Source organism: Petaurus breviceps, unplaced genomic scaffold (assembly GCF_028583685.1).
Source record: "Petaurus breviceps papuanus isolate PSGF00001 unplaced genomic scaffold, PetGlider_PUasm1.0 534, whole genome shotgun sequence".
In the NCBI taxonomy this organism is placed as follows: Eukaryota; Metazoa; Chordata; class Mammalia; order Diprotodontia; family Petauridae; genus Petaurus; species Petaurus breviceps.
The window spans coordinates 242,688-262,560 of record NW_027186362.1 but is presented as its reverse complement, the minus strand read 5'-3'; the positions used below and the strand labels follow the sequence as shown (position 1 = coordinate 262,560).

Here is a 19,873-nt window from a genome sequence, read left to right as displayed (position 1 = left end):
ATAATTTTTAAATTATCTCTCCTGGATTTATTTTCCTGGTCAGTGGTTTTTCCAATGAGATATTTCACATTGCCTTCTATTTTTTTTTATTTGTTTGGATCTGTTTTATAGTATCTTTATTTCTCATAAAGTTATTAGCTTCCAATTGTTCTAATCTAATTTTGAAGGAGTTATTCTCTTCAGTGAGTTTTTGAAATTCTTTTTCCATCTAGAAAATTCTGCTTTTTAAGGCATTCTTCTCCTCACTGGCTTTTTGGGCCTCTTCTGCCATTTCAGTTAGTCTATTTTTTAAGGTGTTATTTTCTTCGGTGTAGTTTTTGGGTCCCCTTTAGTAGTCTGTTGACTGGCTTTTAATGATTTTCTTGCATCATTCTCATTTCTCTTCCCAATTTTTCCTCCACTTCTTTCACTTGATTTTCAAAAACCTTCTTGAGCTTCTCCATGGCCTGTAACCACTTCATATTTTTCTTGGAGGCTTTTGATGCAGGAGTTACTGTCTTCCTCCCATTCCATGCCTTGATCCTTTTTGTCCCCAAAGAAGGATTCTATGGTCTGTTTGTGCTTCCTTTGCTTGCCCTTTTGAGCTCTTTGCCACAGTAGAACTCTGCTTGCACAATGGGGGGAGCTTTGTCCCAAATTTCTGGGGTTTTCACAGCTGCTGGAGCTATTACCATGTTTCCCCGATAATAAGACACTGTCTTATTATTTTTTTTGGACAGAAAAACACCAGAGGGCTTATTTTCAGGGGAGGGCTTATTTTAATGAACATTGACAGCAATTTTAATAAACAGGTAAATGTGAACAAAAAAATGTACCTTTATTCAATAATGAATTCAATAAAGAACAGGATGATGCACTCACTGCTGCAGCTCTGATTGGATGCAGCTCGGAGCGTGGCGTGCGTTTCACGGGGGAGGGGGGGACGGTGCATACAGAGGGTACCATAATGTAGCATGTAGCGCAGGGGATCACCTTCACTACAGTAGCAATCTCAATAGGACTTATTTTTGGGGGAGGGCTTATTTTAGAGGAATCTTACACAGTAAGGGGAGGGCTTATTTTCAGGATAGGTCTTATTATTGGGGAAACATGGTAGGAGGGTGCCCTCTCTACAGCCCCCACAAGCTCTGGCTCACTGGACACATACCCCAGGACCACCATCCAGATGGTGGTGATCCAACTGGGTTAAAGCAAGAGCAATTACCTTCTGAATGCTGGCATGGTCCCCCTACAATCTGCAGTACAGGAGCTCCTGAGGCAGCCACATGGCACAGCCATGCCTCAACTGGTTCTTGCCCCAGGGACAGAGGCTGGACTCTCTCTTCCATCCACCCCTGTTCCAACAGAGTTCCACACTGACCTTTTACTTTTTCTTTGGTATTTATGGGTTGAGTAGTCTGGAAACCACCACAACTGCTGGTGATTAACTCTCCTGAAGTCTGCTCTGGCTGCTGCTGGTTGGGCAGCCCTGGGGCAGAAACTGCATGGCTCACACAGGACTGCACTCAGCTCCCAGCTCCATGTGAGAGACCCTTCCTGTCTGCCTCCCAGGCTGCCTTCAGTGGGAGATTTGTTTCTCTGTGTCTCTTTGTGGGTTCTGTTTTTCTAAAGTTTGTTCAGAGTCATTATTTTACATGTATTGGAAGTGATTGGAGCAGGAGCTCACCCCAAGTTTGTGCTTCTACTATGCCATCACAGCTCTGCCCCCTCAGAATTCTTTGAGATGGTTCCACCACAATGCACACCATGAAACCCTAACAATTTTTGGCCTTGGGTGGGCAGAGTTTAACCACAAAAGATAGATTTTTTTGGTGTGGGGAGAGCCCCCACTGCAAACCCAGAACTCCTGAAGGGGGGTTTCTGCAGCATTTATTTTGGGGAGAAGGTAATGAAACTAGGTAATTGGAATTAGGATATTTCATCTTGGTGACCGTCTCCATAGAAGGATGGACTCATTGCATAATTTCCGTTCTCTAAAAATTAGAGGCAGCTGTTAGTTTTGTGGAAAGAGCCCCAGGTCTAGGGTGAGGATTGCCTGAGTTCATATGTGTGCCCCTGGACCAGTCACTTAACTTCTGTTTGCTTTAGTTTCCTCAGCTGTTAAATGGGAATAATATCACCCAACTTGGAAGGTTATGGTGGGAAGAAAGTGACATACTATTGCTAAAAAAAAGCCCTTAGCAGAGCTCCTGGTGAATAGTAAGGGCATGTAAATGCTTCTTTCCTTCCCTTCCTTTCCCACCATCTGTGCTAGTATCTGAGGGAGGACAGCTAAGGACAAACCTGCTACACAGGAAGTTACACCAGCTGTAACTAGGAGCTGGGAGCTATAAATCTATGCATGTTAAAAAGAAAATGTGCCCAATATCAGGCCCACTTCTAGGGGAAGGGGTTGCAAGGAAAAGCCACCTGAGCAGTTTGTGGAGATCTGGCAGACAAAATTCATGTCCTGGTAGAGGTTAGACCCAATTGCCTCTGAGATTAGTTCCACATCTGAGATTCTTCCACGTTGATGGATCTTTGACCTGAAGCTACATAGAATTGATGAGAGAGTGAATCAGGAGCAACAAAGGAAGCCCTCAGGTTCCCATCACACAATGCAAAAACCTTTTACAGGAAAACCAGACAGAAGGAGGACCAAGTCTTAGACACAGGAAACCAGTACTTTTCCTTTTCTGTTAACTGATAAATCCTCTAAACCCTGCACCCTTGGAAATGAAGATTCAAGAGTTACCAAGGGAAGTGTCCTTACCCAGGTAGAGCAGGCTCTGGGCATTCTCCAGCATGTTCCCCTTGTACAACTCTTTTTGAGGATGGTCCAAGAGGCACCACCCCTCCTGAGTGAAGTCCACAGTCACGTCCTTGAATGTCACTCTCTCCTAAACCATAAAAAATCCATAGGATATAGAGTTTGAAAGACACTTGAGAATTAAATAGTCCAACTCCCATCAATTTACAGGAGAAAACCAAAGCCCAGAGAAGGGATTTGCTCAAATTTCATGCCCCTTATGAGTGTCAGAAGCAACTCTTAAAACTACAGTCAGGTCTAAGCTCCTCCATGAATTCCATCACTAACCTTTAAAAAGTGAATCTGAATGGATTTTATAGTGACAGAACCCATTGGGAGACAGAGTGTGGCAGATTTCCAGTCCAGGAAAGTCCCCACATAGGTATGGGCAGAGGGAACGTGGAGCATGAGGGTGCTGTACCAGCGTGGAACTGAGAGCAGACTACAGTGAAGTGAGAAGGAGCCCCATCCAGTGGACTCACCTACCCTAAGAGTGATTCTCAGCCATCTCACTGCAGATGGAGGATCGGTTAGAGCTGGGTAAGAGAAAGTGCAGGGCCTGGGGCTATCAGCCCACAGCCGGGAAGTTTAAAAATTACATACCTAAAGCTCCAGGAGTCACGTTGGCAGAGTAAACCCTAGGTGCTCTGATTCCTCCTCCCTGACCCAGAAAACCCAGAGATAAATGTCCCACACAGTGTAAAATCTTGAAATCTTGGAAACAGCTTCAGGCTTGGGAGTCCTAGAGGAAGGGTGTGATTAAAGCAGTATGGATTCTGAAGTGAAGGGTGGGAGGCATCCCAACAAGCCCCACCTCAACTGACCAGAAAGAGCTCTCAAAGCCCATGGAGGTAGAGCCAGCAAGCACTAACAACAGATGCCCAGGTGTGCCTCAGTACCACCAGGGGAATCTGCAGACCCCAGCCCTGCTGGGTGGTAAAATGATCTCTTTAGTAATCCTAATGGAATTCTTTACCCAAAGAAAGAAAGAAACAAAGAGAGAAAGAAATCTAAAGCAATAACATGTTAGAAGAACTGTTTTCCTAGACCTTTTGAAAGTATCAATGTAGCCTAAGGCACAATAGTTGTATCAACTCCCCCCTGCAAAGATTTGTTACATGTGCTGCACATACACTTGAAGGTTGTTACCATGGTTGTTATGAAATATCTAAGAAAGTTCTGCATATTCATTTTTGAAAGAGAAAAGCAGAACAGAATCCAGGAATCTGGATAGCAAGCCAAGCTTGAAATACGCAAATGTTATGAAAGGGAACATACAATTGATCCACTTTGAGGATAGTGAGTACAAAAAAAAAGGAACAATTCAAATTTCGTGGAACTACAGTCAGGATTACACAGGACCTTACAACTTCTACATTAAAAGATGGGGGGGGGAGGTGCAGAGACAAGATGGCAGCATAGAAGCAGGAAAACTCCAGTACTCCCCCCATAAAAACCTCAAATACCTATAAAATGACTCTGAACAAACTTTAGAGCTACAGAACCCACAAAGTGACAGAGAGAAACAAATCTCCCATTGAAGACAGCCTGGCAGGTGGACAGAAAAGGTTCATTGCAGCAAGCTGGGAGCAGAGCCCAGCCCCACATGAGCCTGAGGTTTTAGCCACAGCTAAGGGGATGTTGGGAGAGCAGTTGTGTCAGTTTCCAGAATTATCAATCCATAAATGCCAAAGGCAAAGTGAGAGGTCAATGTAGACTTTGGGAACAGGAAGTGTGGGAGAGTGGTCCAGCCTCTGCCCCTTAGGGAGAAGTGGCTGGGTGGCTACCTCAGCTCCTGGCAACCAGAAAGAAATAATTCAAGTATCATGGACCCACAGTCAGGATAACACAAGATTTAGCAGCTTCTATATTCCATATTAAAGTATTAGAGGGCTTGAAATATGATATTCCAGAGGACAAAGGAGCTAGAATTACAATCAAGAATCATCTGCCCAGCAAAACTGAATATAATCCTTCAGGGGGAAAACAGATATTCAGTGAAATAGAGGACTTTCAAGCATTCCTGATGAAAAGACCAGAGCTGAATAGAAAATCTGACTTCCAAATAGAAGCATAAAAAGATAAACAGGAAAGGGGGGCTTAATAAGATAAAAATGTTTATATCCCTAAGTGGAAAGATGATACTGATAAGAACCTCATAAGAACTTTCTCCTTATTAGATCAGTTGGGAGTATATATAGCCAGAGGGCACAGGTATGAATTCAATATGAAGGGATCACATCTAAAAAAGTTAAGGGGTAAGAGAGGAATGCACTGGACAAAAAGAAAGGGAAAGGTCAAATGAGAGTAAATTATGCCACAAAAAAGGCCAGAAAAAGCTTTTTTAGAGGAGGGGAAGAGGGGGATGTGAGGGGAGTAAGTGAACTTTACTCTCATCAGAATCTGCTCAAAGAGGAAATAACATACACACTCTATCAGGCATAGAAATATTTCTTACCCCACAGGAAAATAGGAGGGGAAGAGGATAAGAAAAGGGGGGGGGGTAATAGAAGGGAGAGAAGATTGGGGAGGGGATAGTCAGAAGCAAAACACTTTGGAGGAGGTACAGGGTGAAAGGAGAGAGAGAATAGAATAAAGTGAGAAATAGGATGAAGGGAAATATAGTTAGCAATAGTAACTGTAAAAAGAATTTGAAGCTAGTTTCTTTGATAAAGGTCTCATTTCTCAAACATATAGACAACTGAGTTGAATTTATAAAAATAAGAGCCATTCCCCAATTATTAAGTGATGAAAAGATATGAACAAGTTTCCAGATGAAGCAATCAAAGCTATATATAGCTATATGAAAAATGCTGTAACTCCCTATTGGTTAGAGAAAAGCAAATAAACTGATTCTGAGACACTATTGCATACCTATTAGATTGATTAATTGCAGAGAAAAGGAAATTGATGAATGGTGGAGGAGATGTGGGAAAAATGAGACATTAATGCACTGTTGGTGGTGTTGTGAACTGATTCAATGATTCTGTAGAGCAATTTGGAACTATGCCCAGAGGGCTCTAAAACCATGTACACCCTTTTACCTAGCAATATCACTACTAGATCTATCACCCAAAAGAGATTTTTAAAAGGAAAAAGACCTATATGTACAAAAATATTTATAGCGGCTCTTTTATGGTGGTAAAGAATTGGAAATTGAGGGGATGCCCATCAACTGGAGAATGGTTGAACAAATTGTGGTATGTGATTGTGATGGAATACGACTGTGCTATAAGAAATGATCAGCAGGATGGTCTCAGAAAAAGCTGGAAAGACTTACATGAGCTGATGCAAAATGAAATATACTGTGTACAAAGTAACAGCAACATCATAAGATGATAAGCTGTGAATGACTTCACTATTTTCACTGATACAATGATCCAACATAACTCTAAAGGACTTAGGATGAAAAATGTCCCCCATCCCTAGAGAATCACTGGTATCTGAATACAGCCTGAAGCAGACTTTTTAAACTTTCTTTATTTTTCTTGAGGTTTTTTTTTGTTTCTTTTTCCTTTCACAACATGACTACACATGTATAACCTATATTGAATTGCTTGTCTTCTCAATGGGGATGGGAATGGGGAAGGAGGAGGGGAGAGAATTTTGAACTCAAAGTTTTTAAAATGAATGCTAAAATTTGTTTTGACATGTAACTGGAGAAAAATAACATACTAAATAATTTTTTAAACCATGATTCTGAGAAGAGAGGAGTCCAGGACTCAAATAAGGTGAAGAATATCTTTCTTAGTTACCTGGGGCATTGAGAAGTGTTCTGTCAGTCAGTCTGTCAACAAGGGTTAGCTTAAAGAAGAGTACCACTAGCCCCCAAAAGAAGCCCCAGGACCTGATATGCTGGGGGTGAGGGGGAAGACATTAATGGGAAGGAGCTTGCTTGGGGTCACACAACCAGTATCTCTTAGAGGCAAGACTTGAGGGAATCTTTCCCATTTCTGCACTCCTCTGGACCTCGTCATACACAGCCCTCCTCAATCTCATATTCCTACAAAATGAAACCCACACTTAATGTTTACTTTCTGTTTTCTTGACTCCAAAGTTGGTTGTCTGCCCACTCATCCATGTTACCCCTGCAAGTCAGCTTACAAAAATATGAATTGGGTGGTATGTGCAGGATGGAGGGCAGGCTACAAGCAAAGGCAGGCAAACCAGTTAGGAGGCCACTACAAGTTTACAAAAATAAGGTGCTGAGAACTTCAGCAGAAGCTAGAAGCAAGGAAGAAAAGCAGAAGAGAGAGATCCAAATGGAAGAGGCACTGACCATGAGCTGACCCTCCTGATAACCCCTCAAACATGGCTTCCAGCTCCCATCCCTGGGTGTCTGCTCTCCATGTTCCTTATGCCTGGAACAGTCTTCCTTTTCATCTTGGCCTTCTGGCTTCCCTGGCTTCCTTTAAACACCAGCTCAAATCCTACCGTCTACAAGAAGCTGTTTTCCATCCTTTTCTGTTGGTTCTTTCCTGTAGATCTTATCTATGGCTTGTTTCAGCACAGTTGTTCATATGTTGTCTATGTCACCAGACTGGGGACTCCTCAAGAGCAGAGTCTGTCTTCTGTCCTTTGTATTCCTGGTGCCTGGCCCACAGCAAATATTTCACAAATGCTTATGGACCGATTGACTGACTACCCAAGGTTCAGGCTAAGTATGTACTTGGGGTCATTCCTGGTTACCCAGTTGTATCCAGATAACATCAGCAGCCCACATTCCATTCTGCTTTCTGCAAGACTACAGAAGAATAGACTAGCAAACAGCTAATTAAGACTTCAAACCCATCAACGAGAGAATGTCTTGCATAATTTTGCCAACATTCAAGTTTACCAGCTCACATTCATTGACTCACTTCCCCATAGGCTGCTCACAGAAGGTCCTACAAGCTCTCCCTCCTGCTGCCTACAAATTTTAGGAATAGTGGCATGAAAGGGGGAGCTGCTGGAGCAATTCTGTATTAAACAAAATAGGAGTCCACTCCAATGGACTGGCCAATGATGCGACATTTCTCCTTAGCTTATCCTCATCCTGTGTTTGGGAGACTTTGATTCAATCCAACCAGCCTGCTGCATTTCTGTCCCCATGCTCTTCCCATGGTGGACACACACATGTTCTTGGACATGTTAGAGTGGAATGGCTTCACCTGCTTCTGTTCTCTGCCAGAATAAAGGGAGGGACCATGTGTTTGGAGCCCAAGGACTATGCTGGTGCACAGCAGAGACCCACAGTCCAAGGGCTAGGGCTTGGTCTCAGTCTTCCAACCTGAGCTCCCTGAAATGCCCTGGCATTTCCAGGCCTACTACTGACTGACTCCAACTTTGCCTTCTCCATCTCATCACCACAACAGTGGAGCCCCACTGACCATTTCAGCTCTCCAGGATCTGCCCAGCTCATTCTTTGCCAAGCAGCAGCAGCATCAATAGTACCAACATCAGCATCAGCAGCAGTAATCATGAGTGGCAGGTGGTTACTGTTTGCCTGAACCACCAAAAGTCTTTAATTTTTGCTTCTTAGCTTCTGTCCCCAGTGAAGGAATGAATTTTGTTTATCTTTTCTGATATTTTTTCCTTTTTGGAGGCATTGGGGTACAATTAGCAAATGTCTGAGGCTGGATTTGAACTTGTGCTCTCCTGACTCCACAGCCCATGCTCTATCCACTGAACTACCTAGATGCACCAGAAGGGAATCTTGAACCTGTGGTCTTGCCAAGCCCGAAGGCTCAAGAACTCATGTCAGAAGATTCTGTCATTGATGTCTTGCCAAGCCAGTTTCCCCAATGGCAGATCCCAATCCAGTTTGTGTTGACAGTTGTGAGCTACAGCCTCCCTGTAAAATGTAAGCTCCCTGACTATAGCCATTGCTTCATCTCATGTTTTAGATCGATAGCCCTTAGCAGAGCCTGCTGCTGTTTCTTTGGTATAGGCTAGAGGTTTTATTGGTGCCAGGAATTTCCAGACAAGAAGGTTCTTCTCCCCCTGAAATGCCTAGCTTAATAGATGTTGGCTGGATCACCCAGGATTTTGGGGTAGAGACAGTAGCATTGTCTGGATTAACAGGAAGCATTTCTTTCCGCTCACTGCCCAGCAGCTGTATCCTCTCAGGGTGCTGAGCGGGCTAATTTTAGAGATTAGACCCAAATGGGTGGGGGATGGCTCCCTTCCTGATTCAGAAACTTAAGACTTACTGTTGAGCAGAGAGCAGAGTGGGGCTGGCTATCTGTGACTTTCCCCCTGGTCCCTCCCAATATTAAGCCTTGGTTCTAGACATCAAATAGGGAATGGAAGGAGACCATGGCCTCTGAAGCCTCGGTCATCCCCAGTTCCCCTTCCAAGCCCAAGAAAAGGACACAAACAATTGCTGAGTCTTGCCCTTGAGTGGACCCAGACCTTGTGGGTCTCTCATTTGTGCCTGAGAGTTTGGGACTGAGAAGGTGGAAATGAAGAAGCTACAAGAAACACCAAATGGTGGACATTGTGACGTTGGAAGAATGCTTTAGATCACTCAAGCCTCTGCAGACATTCATGGGAATATTTTTCCAGGGGTTAGGGAGTATGATTGCTTCCTCTTCTGTCAGCAACTGTTAGCAAACCACAGGAATCCTGTGGCCCTCTGTCTGCCAGCAAAAGTTGCTCTGCTCAGTTTGTAATACACTTCAGATCAGCCCATCAGCGCCGAGGAGAGAAGGGGACAAGGCAGCAAAAGAGATGTCTGGGGCCCTGGGACCATTTTAGTGCTGTTAGAGCTGTCCTATCTACATCAGGATGGAGATGAGATGAACACTGGGCTTGAAATCAGAAGACTTGGCCCCTGACTCTCATCAGATTGTGTCACACGTGGTCCACATGCATCGATTCACCTATTCATATATCAAAGGGGCAGAGCAACAGATGCTTTGCCTCCCTTGTTGGGGTTTTGAGGTTCTAATATCCTCTGTTTGTGTCATAAATCTAGATCCCTGTGAGGTCCTACACCAACGTGAAGTATGAGGGTCATTACCTCTCACCTCTGGGCTTCAGGAGCACCCTGAGATTTCACCCTATGACCTCCCTTCACCTAATACAGGGCAAAGCCAAGCAGTGCCCAGGAGATGGCTTCTTGCTGATTAGGACAGGAAAACGTTCTTCCTTGACCACCTTTCTTACCGGGGTGGGTCACTGGGTGTCCCCTTCAGTCCTTTCTCGCTTGTTATCTGGTGATAGTGTGTACTATATCTCTAAAAGCTTTTCAATGTGATTCAGTGATTGGGGAAAGCCACTCTCTAGGTTCCTGTGCCTGCAGAGAACATCCTGTGGAATGGAGGGGAGTAGATACCATTTGCAAAAAAGCATGGACAGGATCAGTTCAGGAGCCATTCCAGATGGATCATCACAGGGCACTTTTTGGGTGCCCTTGGACTCCCCCAGAGCCTGTCCCGTGTTTCTAATTGCTGACTCCCCATAAATGAATCAGGTTGGACTATTTTCCCTCTCCTTGATGCCCTCATGTTCCTATTCTAAGCTGAGAGGCAGCACCAGCAGCTAGACAGGCATGCCTCATTTTATGGGGCTTCCCTTTATCGAGCTCCACAGATGCTGCATGTTTTATTAACTGAAGGGTTGTGGCAATCCTGCGTCTACAAGTCTGTCCACACTGTTGGCCCCATAGCGTGTGCTCATATCATGTCTCTGTGTCACGTTTTGGTAATTTTCTCAGCATTTCAAACTTTTTCATTGTTATTATTTCTGTTCTGGGGATCTGTGATCCTTGGTATGACTATTGGTATTGCTTTGGGAACCATAAGAAGGCGAACGGGTGAACTTGATCTATGCTGTATGTGACATGACTGATCCACTCACCTCTCTCTGTCTCTCTTTGTGTCTCTCTTCCCCACGCCCCCCCCCCCGGCAGCCCTATTCCCTGAGACACAACATTGAATTTAGGCCAATTAATAACTCTACAAGGCATTATGGTGTTCAAGTGAAAGTAAGAGTCGATCGATTCAACAAATTCCATTGTTGTCTTATAAGCCGCCCCAACTTTCAGCAAGCACCACCCTGATCAGTCAGCAGTCGTCAACATTGAGAAAAGATGTTCCACCAGTGAAAACATTATGACTCACTGAAAGCTTGGATGATGGTTAACATTTGTTCTTAGCAATAAAGTATTTTTTGGTTTGTTTTTTGGAGGGGGGAAGTCAATGCAATTGAGGTTAAGTGACTTACCCAAGATCACACAGTTAGTGTCAAGTGTCTGAGGCCAGATTTGAACTCAGGTTTTCCTGACTCTAGGGCCAGTGCCACCTAGATGCCCCTAACAATAAAGTATTTTTAAAATTAAGGCATGTACATTTATTTTGTCAGGTATAAGATTATTATGCCCTTAAAAGACTACCGTATGGTATAAACAACTCTTGGATGCACTGGGAAACAGAAAAAAAATATTCATGTGACCTCTTTATTGGCTGATAAAATTTTATATGCCTAAGATGGCAGAGTAGAAGCAGGAAATTCCATGAGCTCCCACCCCAACCACCTCCAATATCTGTAAAAAATGACTCTAAACAAACTTTAGAGTTACAGAACCCACAAAGTGACAGAGAGGAACAAATCTCCTGCTGAAGGCAGCCTAGCAGGCTGGCAGGAAGGGTCTATCACACCAGGTTGGGGGCTGATCAGTCCTGTGTGAGCCATGTGGGCCCAGACCCAGAGTGGCCCCATCCAGCAGCACAGACCAGCCAGAGCAGACTTCATGAGAGTGAATCACCAGCAGCTGTGGTGGTTTCCAGACTTCTCAACCCATAAATGCCAAATAGAAAGTAAAAGGGAACTCTGTTGGAACTGGGTGATAGGAGACCATGGTCCCTCCCTGGCAGAGGTGCGTTGGCTGCAGCTGCTGCTGCATGGCTGCCTCCTGGGCTCCTGGTCTGCAGATCACAGGAGGACCAAATGACCATTCAGAGGGTAAGTGCTCTTGCTTTGAGCTACTTGGATCTGGATCCTGGTGTCCTGGTGGCCCTGGGGTGAGAAACGCCAGTGTGTAAGGGCTCGTGGCACAAGCCTTACAAAGGACTTCAGGCTACCCTAGAGGGCTACAGTGGGGGCTGTTGAGAGGACACCCTCTTCAGACCTCTGACAACACTTGTGAAAACCCCAGCGATTTGGGACACAGTTCTCTCCACTCGGGAAGCAGAGTTCTCCCATGGCAAAGAGCTCAAAAGTCAAGTAATTGGCTGGCAGGATAAGCCAGCAGAGGAAGCACAATCAGACCACAGAATCCTATTTTGGGGACAAAAGGGATCAAAACATGGAACCAGAAGAAGACAACAAAGTCAAAACTCTTGCATCAAAAGCTTCCAAGAAAAATATGAATTGATCACTGGCCATGGAGGAGCTCAAGAAGGACTTTTTAAACCAAGTAAGAGAAGTGGATCAAAAATTGGGAAGAGAAATGAGCATGATGTAAGAAAATCATGAAAAGCCAGTCAACAGCCTGACTAAAGAAAATCACACATCCTGCTGGATGCCTTGATTCTTTCTGTCCTCAAAAAAGGATTATATGGTCTGATTGTGCTTCCTCTGCTGGCTCATCCTGCCAGCCAATTACTTGACTTTTGAGCTCTTTGCCACAGTAGAACTCTGCTTCCAGAGAGGAGAGCTTTGTCCCAAATTTCTAGGGTTTTCACAGATGCCAGAGCTATTAAGAGGGCACCTCCTCTACAGCCCCCACAAGCTCCAGCTCACTAGTCACACACCCCAGGACCACCACCCAAGACGGAGATCCAGATTCAAGCAGGTTAAAGCATGAGCAATTACCCTCTGAATGGTGGCTTGGTCTCCCTATAATCTGCAGGACCCTCAGCGCAGCTGGTGCAGTTGCCATACCTCCACAGTTTCTTGCCCTGGGGGCAGGGGCCAGACACGCTCTTCCATCCACCCCTGTTCCAACAGAGTTCCACACTGACCTTTTACTTTTTCTTTGGTGTTTATGGGTTGAGAAGTCTGGAAACTGCCACAGCTACTGGTGATTCACTGTCCTGAAGTCTGCTCTGGCTGCCCCTGGTTGGGCAGCCCTGGGGCAGGAACTGTGTGGCTCTCACAGTACTGCCCTTGGTTCCCAGTTTCATGTGATAGACCCTTCCTGTCTGCCTCCCAGGTTGCCTTCAGAGGGAGATTTGTTTCTTTGTGTCTCTTTGTGGGTTCTGTAGCTCTAAAGTTTGTTTTTGAGTCATTATTTTACATGTATTGGAAGTGATTGGAGCAGGAGCTCACACCAAGTTTGTGCTTCTACTCTGCCATCTTGGCTCTGCCCCAATGATCTCTTTTTTAACATCAATTTCTATTGATACCTTTTCTATTACATTACATAAATTCCTCCCTATAACCCTCCCTCTTCCAGAGAGCCACCCCAAATATATGAGAATACACCTCCCCCCCCAAGATCTTATTCCCCTAGAGGCAGGATTCTATGGGGTGCTAACCAAAGAGGTCTAGGGATCTCTTCTCTACTGCTATGATCTCAAAACCTCACTGACTGTTTCCCTCACTGTTAGGCACCAGTGAGTAGCAGTCCTAATTCCATTTACTTAACATCAATTAGCCTTTATGAAGGGATATTTACTTCAAATATATAGTAAGAACAAAGTACTGACACTTTCCTCCTACTCTGCCTCACTTAAGTCTGAACAGGCTGAGACGGCACAATTTTTACATGCATTGATCCCACCAAGTTGACATCCACATATGGTGTGACTGCAGAATGAATCCTCCTCCTATAGGGACTGGGTCTAAAAGGTCCCTCTTTGCTCCTGAGGGCACCAATGCTCAGCTGGCTACAGAACCCAGAATGGTCTACAACTCTAGAATTCCTGCAGGATCAATGTCCTGATCTTTGGAAATTCACACGGTCAGTGCCTCAGGATCAACCTCCTTTACTTAGAACAAAAAGGCCAGGGCAGAGCCCGATGCTGAGGTCCATTCCACAGGGCCCCATTTCCTTGGGAGGAAAGGATGCATGGCCTCTCATCTTACAGCATTGCCCCTCACTGGACAGCACAGGAAAGGAAGCAAACCACAACTGCAGCGGAAGGAAAGGTGGCTGAGGCTTTAATGGCTACTTTGTTAAGTGCTCCTAGTGGGAAAGCCTTCTAGTCACAAGGGTAGTAGACCAGACCTGATCACAGAATGTCCAGCTCCCTTATACATCATCAGAAAGCTCTCAGAAGCAGGCTGTCCAGCCTCTCCAACAGGGCAGTCTGCATCAGCCAGGTACTCCGATGCCCCTTGGGAACTTTCCAGTCATTGTTGTACATGTAACAAAAGGCAGGGCCACAAAACCAAACCATCTCTTTAACAAAATCCAGCCCTGAAAACCTATGCAATGTTCCATCCCCATGGACCTCGCCACTTCAAAGGAGTGGGCATAAGGGTGGGAGTCAGGAGAGGTCTTCTCCGAGCTCTTCCTGAGGCCAAGCTTCTTCAAGGTTTCACAACATTCATCTTCAATTGTTTTGTGGCTGCTCTTTCTATACACTGTGGGGGTGGATTTGTACCTTGCTTCCTTGGTTCAGTTTACTTAATTTGGGATAAGTTAGAGTAAAGTTTTCATGTCTTCATTATGTAACAGCCCTCTTACAAAGGCCCTCAGACTACCCTAGGGAGCTCAGTAATTACTGCAGGGTGAGTGCTGGGGCAAGGAGATGGTGGCTGAACCTGGTAGGCCTTTTAGAAGGCCTCTGTAGCCAATCAAAGGGCCTCTTTCCCTCCACATGGTGAGCCCAATGGAACCAGTTATGGAATATCTACCCATGGTCTGTGTCCTTTCTCTCTGAAGCACTTCCCATCTTCATGATTCTCCCAGAAACAGCAACCTGGCATCCTCCACATGGACAGACGTCATCTTCTCCCTTAAGTCTCCCACCTGGTGAAGCCACCTGAGGCCCCCTGGGCACACACCAAAGCCAGTGACACCATCAGCTCCTTTTCTCCGCTTCTTACAGATAGACTTTGATCTTCAGTCTTTGGATTGGAGCCTCTAGCTTTACTCTGTTTCCTTTTCAGTTTCTCTACTGGTTTTCCATATCTTTGTCTTCCCATTACTGGGGATAGGGGTGGGGAAGGAAGATTTATTGTTCTTTCTTGTTCTGAGTTGAAGAGGCATGTCCAGGCTCGGACCTAATGCTTCACTCTGCCATGTTTTGTCCCTCCTGTAGATCACAGTTAAAATGCCACCAGATCCAGTTCTTTCTTCATTGTCAAGTATGTGGTCTGTCTGGGGAACACACAATATCTTGTAAGAATGTCTTTAATGTATTTTTTTAAGAAGCAGAAGGCTAAAACTGTTTTACCTACCTATGACTTGGGCTTCTCTAGCAGTGCTCTGAGCACCTATGGTCTCCTGGAGACGCACTGGGCCTTCCTGCAGGGTGTAGGCATAAGGAAAGGAATTCAGGGGCAAAGGAAATCCAGATGTTATTGTCCTCAAGGAACTTACTTCCTAATGCTGGAAGAAAGACGTGTGGGAGAAGGGCAACATGGTTTGGGAATGACACAAGTCATGTAGCTTGGCTGCGGCCTCAAGGCTACGATGTGACAGGAGGATCACAGGCGTGCCTGCCTGACCCCAAGGGCAGCAGTGCTCAAACCCCTTTGACACCAAACTAGCTTTCCAGGTTTCCTCCTGATTGTTTTTTAACTTTTCCCCTCCTTAGGCTCAAGGATCATAAAAACCTCTTGTCTTACAAGACTGTACAGATATAATAAAGTAAAAGTAACAAAAAAGTGACAATTCATCAAAACCAACGTGTGTACATTAACATTCTCATTCTTTAAAAATCTGGGGGCCAAGTTCCTCAATTCCCTTTTGTTGTTCCTTGTTCCCCCATAAGAACAACCCGTGCAAGGCAAGCCCATGAGTCTCAACGGGAACAGTGAATCTTGGGCAGACTTCTCCTTCTGAGCGAACTCCACCTCTGTTTTTTCAGCTCACTCTCTTCCAGCAGGCAAAGGTGCCTGGCAGAGCTCAGGTGGTCCCCTTCTCTGGCTCAGCAGAAGATAGAGAAGGGACTTCAGCACCACTGACTTCTTAAGACACAGGCAGAGATGAGCAGACGCAGATGGCCACCTCCCACTGATTCTCCCCATAAACGTGAGTTTCTTGTCTTTTGGGGCAACATAGCAGCCTGTCCAAGAATCAGTGAGCAAAAGCTTGGGGGTGGGGGGTGAGGGGTGAGGCAGAGAGGAGGCCGAGAGAGCATATGGAAAATGATGATAAGCTTAATATAGTCCTGGAGGGAAATTGAGGTTTTAGGGAATTAATAGGGAATAAGAGAAGAGAACCCGCAGAATCAAGACTGGAGCTGAGGGATGAAGGTCAACAGGGGTGTCAGAATAGAAGAAGATCCTCTTCTGGGTGGAGAGGAAAGGAAAGGAGTAGGAAGGGAAGGGGAAGGGACAGATGCGAAGAGGGACATAGCCAAGAAAAAGACAGCATTTGCTTCTAAAATATCTGCAAAAGAGGGTTACATAGGGGGCATTCTAACAACGCAAATCAACCAGTATTCATTTGGCACCTCCTGTTGTCCAGGGGATGGACTGGGCACCATGAGCTTGGACTTAGTGTTTGGGAGGGAGAGGAAAGGGACAGAGACCCCACCTTGATGAATCATAATGAAATGACCTCCACTTCAAGTAAAGCAATTGTGGTGAAAAGTACTAATCCCAGATCCTCTGCCTTCCCCAGGATGCTAAGACCAAGAATGTAGCCCCTGCCTTCAAGAGCACCAGCCTAGCTAGCACAGCAGGGCAACAAAGCTGCTAGCCTCGAGATAAATCATCACATCCTCGAGCCCAATAACATGCATGTCCCCTTGCCCTCCAAAACAGGATCCGCTGGTGTTTTAAGGTGTTTTACAGTTTGCCAAGCCCCTCCCTCATCTGTCATCGAGTCTGAAAGACTCCGGGAGGTCACTGTTCTGAGTGTGTTCATCCCCACTTCTGAGATGAGGAATGAGAAGCTCAGAGACATGACCCACTTTGTCTTTAGCTACCCAGCTCCGTGCCAGGGAGCCCAAGGGCCTTGGTAATGCAACAGCCACCTCTTAAAGCTTCCTTCCTCACTGGGAGATGAGAGATGCATGCAAAAAGGGATGACAGCAGCCACTGGGTCCTGAGCATATTAGGGGCTTTAAATCTGTGTTGAATTATCGGAGACAGATGGCTGTCTATGCTTTTGGAGAGGCTAATGCAAAATGCTTGGGGGAGGGGGTGGGGGCACTGAAGAAGGGACTTGGAGCTGGAACAGGCTTTTCAGCTTTGTCCCAGGGTGGCAGGCCTCCTCTTCACGGTAACCACCATCACCACATCTCTTCTTTCTAATCATCAAATTAATGAACCTTTATTAAGTGTGCATAAATTTATGCCAGGTTTTGTGCTAAAATCTGGGGATACAAAGACCAGCAGATGGCCCCCACCCTCAAGGCACTTACAATTTATTGGGGAAAGAACCCAGAAAAGGGAGCTGAAAAGATTGGACAGGGGGAGGAAAAGGTATCTGCAAAGTAATGAAGGTCCAGAGACTGAGAAGGGGAGCCTGAAGAGAATCAAGGACATGGCAATCCTGTGCTTCTGTTCTCCTTAAAGCAGAGGTTATGGGAGGGAGCAGCCAATCAGAGGAAAGGGCCTTAGGGTCAGAGTGAATTTGTAGTGGAAGGAGATGTGGTAGAGAAAGTCCAGAAAATCAGGAGTGGAGCCTGGAGTGCCTGCAAGGAAGCCTCTGCCCAATCACTATGGCCCACTCTCTGGGTCACCCGTCCCCTAGATGCTGTGGGGCAAGGTGTCTTGCACTGTCTCCTGGTGCCACTGGGGTTAGATTGTCCTCTCTGCTACAGAGACCTCTACTCACCCTCCTCTCAAATTTTGTCCCTGGTAAAAAAGTATTTAATTATGTCTTTATATGCCAATGGATGGAGGATAGTGAACATACTCCGGGACCTAGTAGCAAGCGGGGAGGCAAGGAAGCATCCGTGGACATCTATTGGACATCCCCCTTGAGATCAATACTGGTTCAAGAATAACAGATAAGGGGCCTGTGTTTTAGCACTCAGTGTGGGCCTGAGGAGGCAGCTACCAAGAACTCATGCAACCCTGTGGTCATCCAGGAGAGTGTCCATGGGTACATGTCGTGGGGCTTCTCTAGGGCCCACTCTCACCAGCAGTAACCATCCCCCAAGAACATCTATGTTGTTTCACACCCATCATTTTGGGTGTGAAAGCCTCCAAAGGTGGCTAGGTGGCACAGTGAGTAGAGCACCGGCCCTAGAGTCAGGAGGAACTGAGTTCAAATCCGGCCTCAGACACTTAACACAAAAACTAGCGGGGTGACCTTGGGCAAGTCACTTAACCCCAATTGCCCTACCTTCCTCTCTCTGAAAAGCAAAAAAAAAAAATCCCTCTGCTCACAGCATGCTTGCAGCTGTGGCATCACCAGTAGCTACCCAGAGCTCATGTAGGCCTGGCTCCCAGGCCACCCTTTTGTCATTTAGCAGAAAAATCATTCTGTTGTTCAGTTATGTCCAAAGTTTCATGACCACATTTGTTGTTTTCTTGACAAAAATGCTGGAGGAGTTTGCCATTTCCTTCTCCAGCTCATTTTACAGATGAGGAAACTGAGGCAAGCAGGGTAAAGTGACTTGCCCAGGGTCAAACAGCTAGGAAGTGTCTGAGGCTGAATTTGAACTCAGGAAGATGAGTCTTGCTGACTCCAGGCCTAGCACTCTATCCACTTTGGCACCCCCTCGCTGCTGCCCTGACAGGAAAGTCACTCTGGAATCCAGTGAGTCCTCAGTCTTGGTGTCTTCCTTGTCCCCACAGAGTTTGGAAGCTCCTGGCCCCAGCTGAACGCCTGGATTCATGGGTTTCCCATCCTCTTCGTGAGTGCCTGTTTTATTAGCAGCTGTGTTGGTGAGTACTGGGTTTGCCCAATCCTGGAATAAGCACAGCTGCCTCATTGTGCCTGACCCCAGAGGAAAGTTACAAAGGAAAACCCTTTGATTTGATGTACAGGAACTCCTCTAACCAGTAAGAACCAAATGCCCCTTGAAATAATGTGGAGGGAGGGAGCAAGCTTCAGGATCCTATAGACAGGAAGGCAGCTGGGAACTCAATTGTCTTTAGCCCTGGAGGGTTTACGCAGCCTTTCTTATGCAGACTTCAAGAGGCAGAGGGGGCAGAGATCATTGCACTCACCATGGAGATGAGGAAAAGGAAACTCCAAGAGGCACCTTGCTTTGTCCACAATGGCTGGTCCAAGTCAGGGCTTCTGACCACAAATCCACTACCCTTCCCTAAAAGTTACACTGCCTCTGCTTCTCTCTGGACGTCCAAGACATGCTTGTACTGTTGGCTAAAGCAAAGCAGTGCTCAGCCCTTGCTGACCACCCAGAAACACCAGTGAGCCACCTTCCCCTTCTATAGTGAACGCAAGGATCAGTAGGAAACATAAAGACAGCCGAAGGGGCGCGCATTGGAAACTGTGAGTTCTCTGATGCACAGCTTGGTTTTAGATTAAACAGACATGCAGCCAGGCAGATTAGAGAGACAGATATGCTGTGAGTCTGCAAAAGCAAGGTAAAAACCAAATGGCCATTCATCGGCATCTCCTTCCACACGTTTCTCTGTCCATTGACACCCTTTTGCAGATCTTTTCTCCTCTCTGTCATGATGGCCAGATAGTCCAGCAATAGAATGAGGGAGGCCTTAGAAAGAACAAAGCCAGCGGCAAAATGGCAGGGAAGAGAGGAGAGCAAATCAAGGAGCATCCTGCTAAATCCTACTTTGCTGCTGATGGTTCTGGTTTCAAGGAAGCACAATGGCTCCATCTAGTGTTCCCTGACAATACTGGTGCAACGCATGGTCTGCTAGTCCCTGAAACAGCCAAGAAGCAAGATTCCTGGGGCTTTCACTGAAGGTGCACCAAACCCCAACCTTGCTAATTGACAGCTTGCTGTAGGAAAGAAGGCTGTGTTTGTGCTTCACCTAGACCCAGCGGTGACCTTCTTCTTGTCTAGTTCTTGTGGACTTCCCTGATCCTTTTTTCATTTTTAA

The 19,873-nt window shown here is 45.8% G+C and overlaps 1 protein-coding gene across 1 annotated transcript in view; it reads left to right on the top strand.

The window, feature by feature from the left end:
* The first annotated feature begins 15,688 nt into the window (after positions 1-15,688).
* LOC138172436 (scavenger receptor cysteine-rich type 1 protein M130-like) overlaps positions 15,689-19,873 on the top strand; it is a 50,037-nt gene continuing 45,852 nt past the window's right edge. Inside the window, exons 1-2 of the mRNA XM_069102205.1 lie at positions 15,689-15,917; positions 18,641-18,730. Of these exons, the coding sequence (XP_068958306.1) occupies positions 15,872-15,917; positions 18,641-18,730 (136 nt within the window). The 5' untranslated portion in view covers positions 15,689-15,871. The remainder of the gene's footprint in view (positions 15,918-18,640; positions 18,731-19,873) is intronic.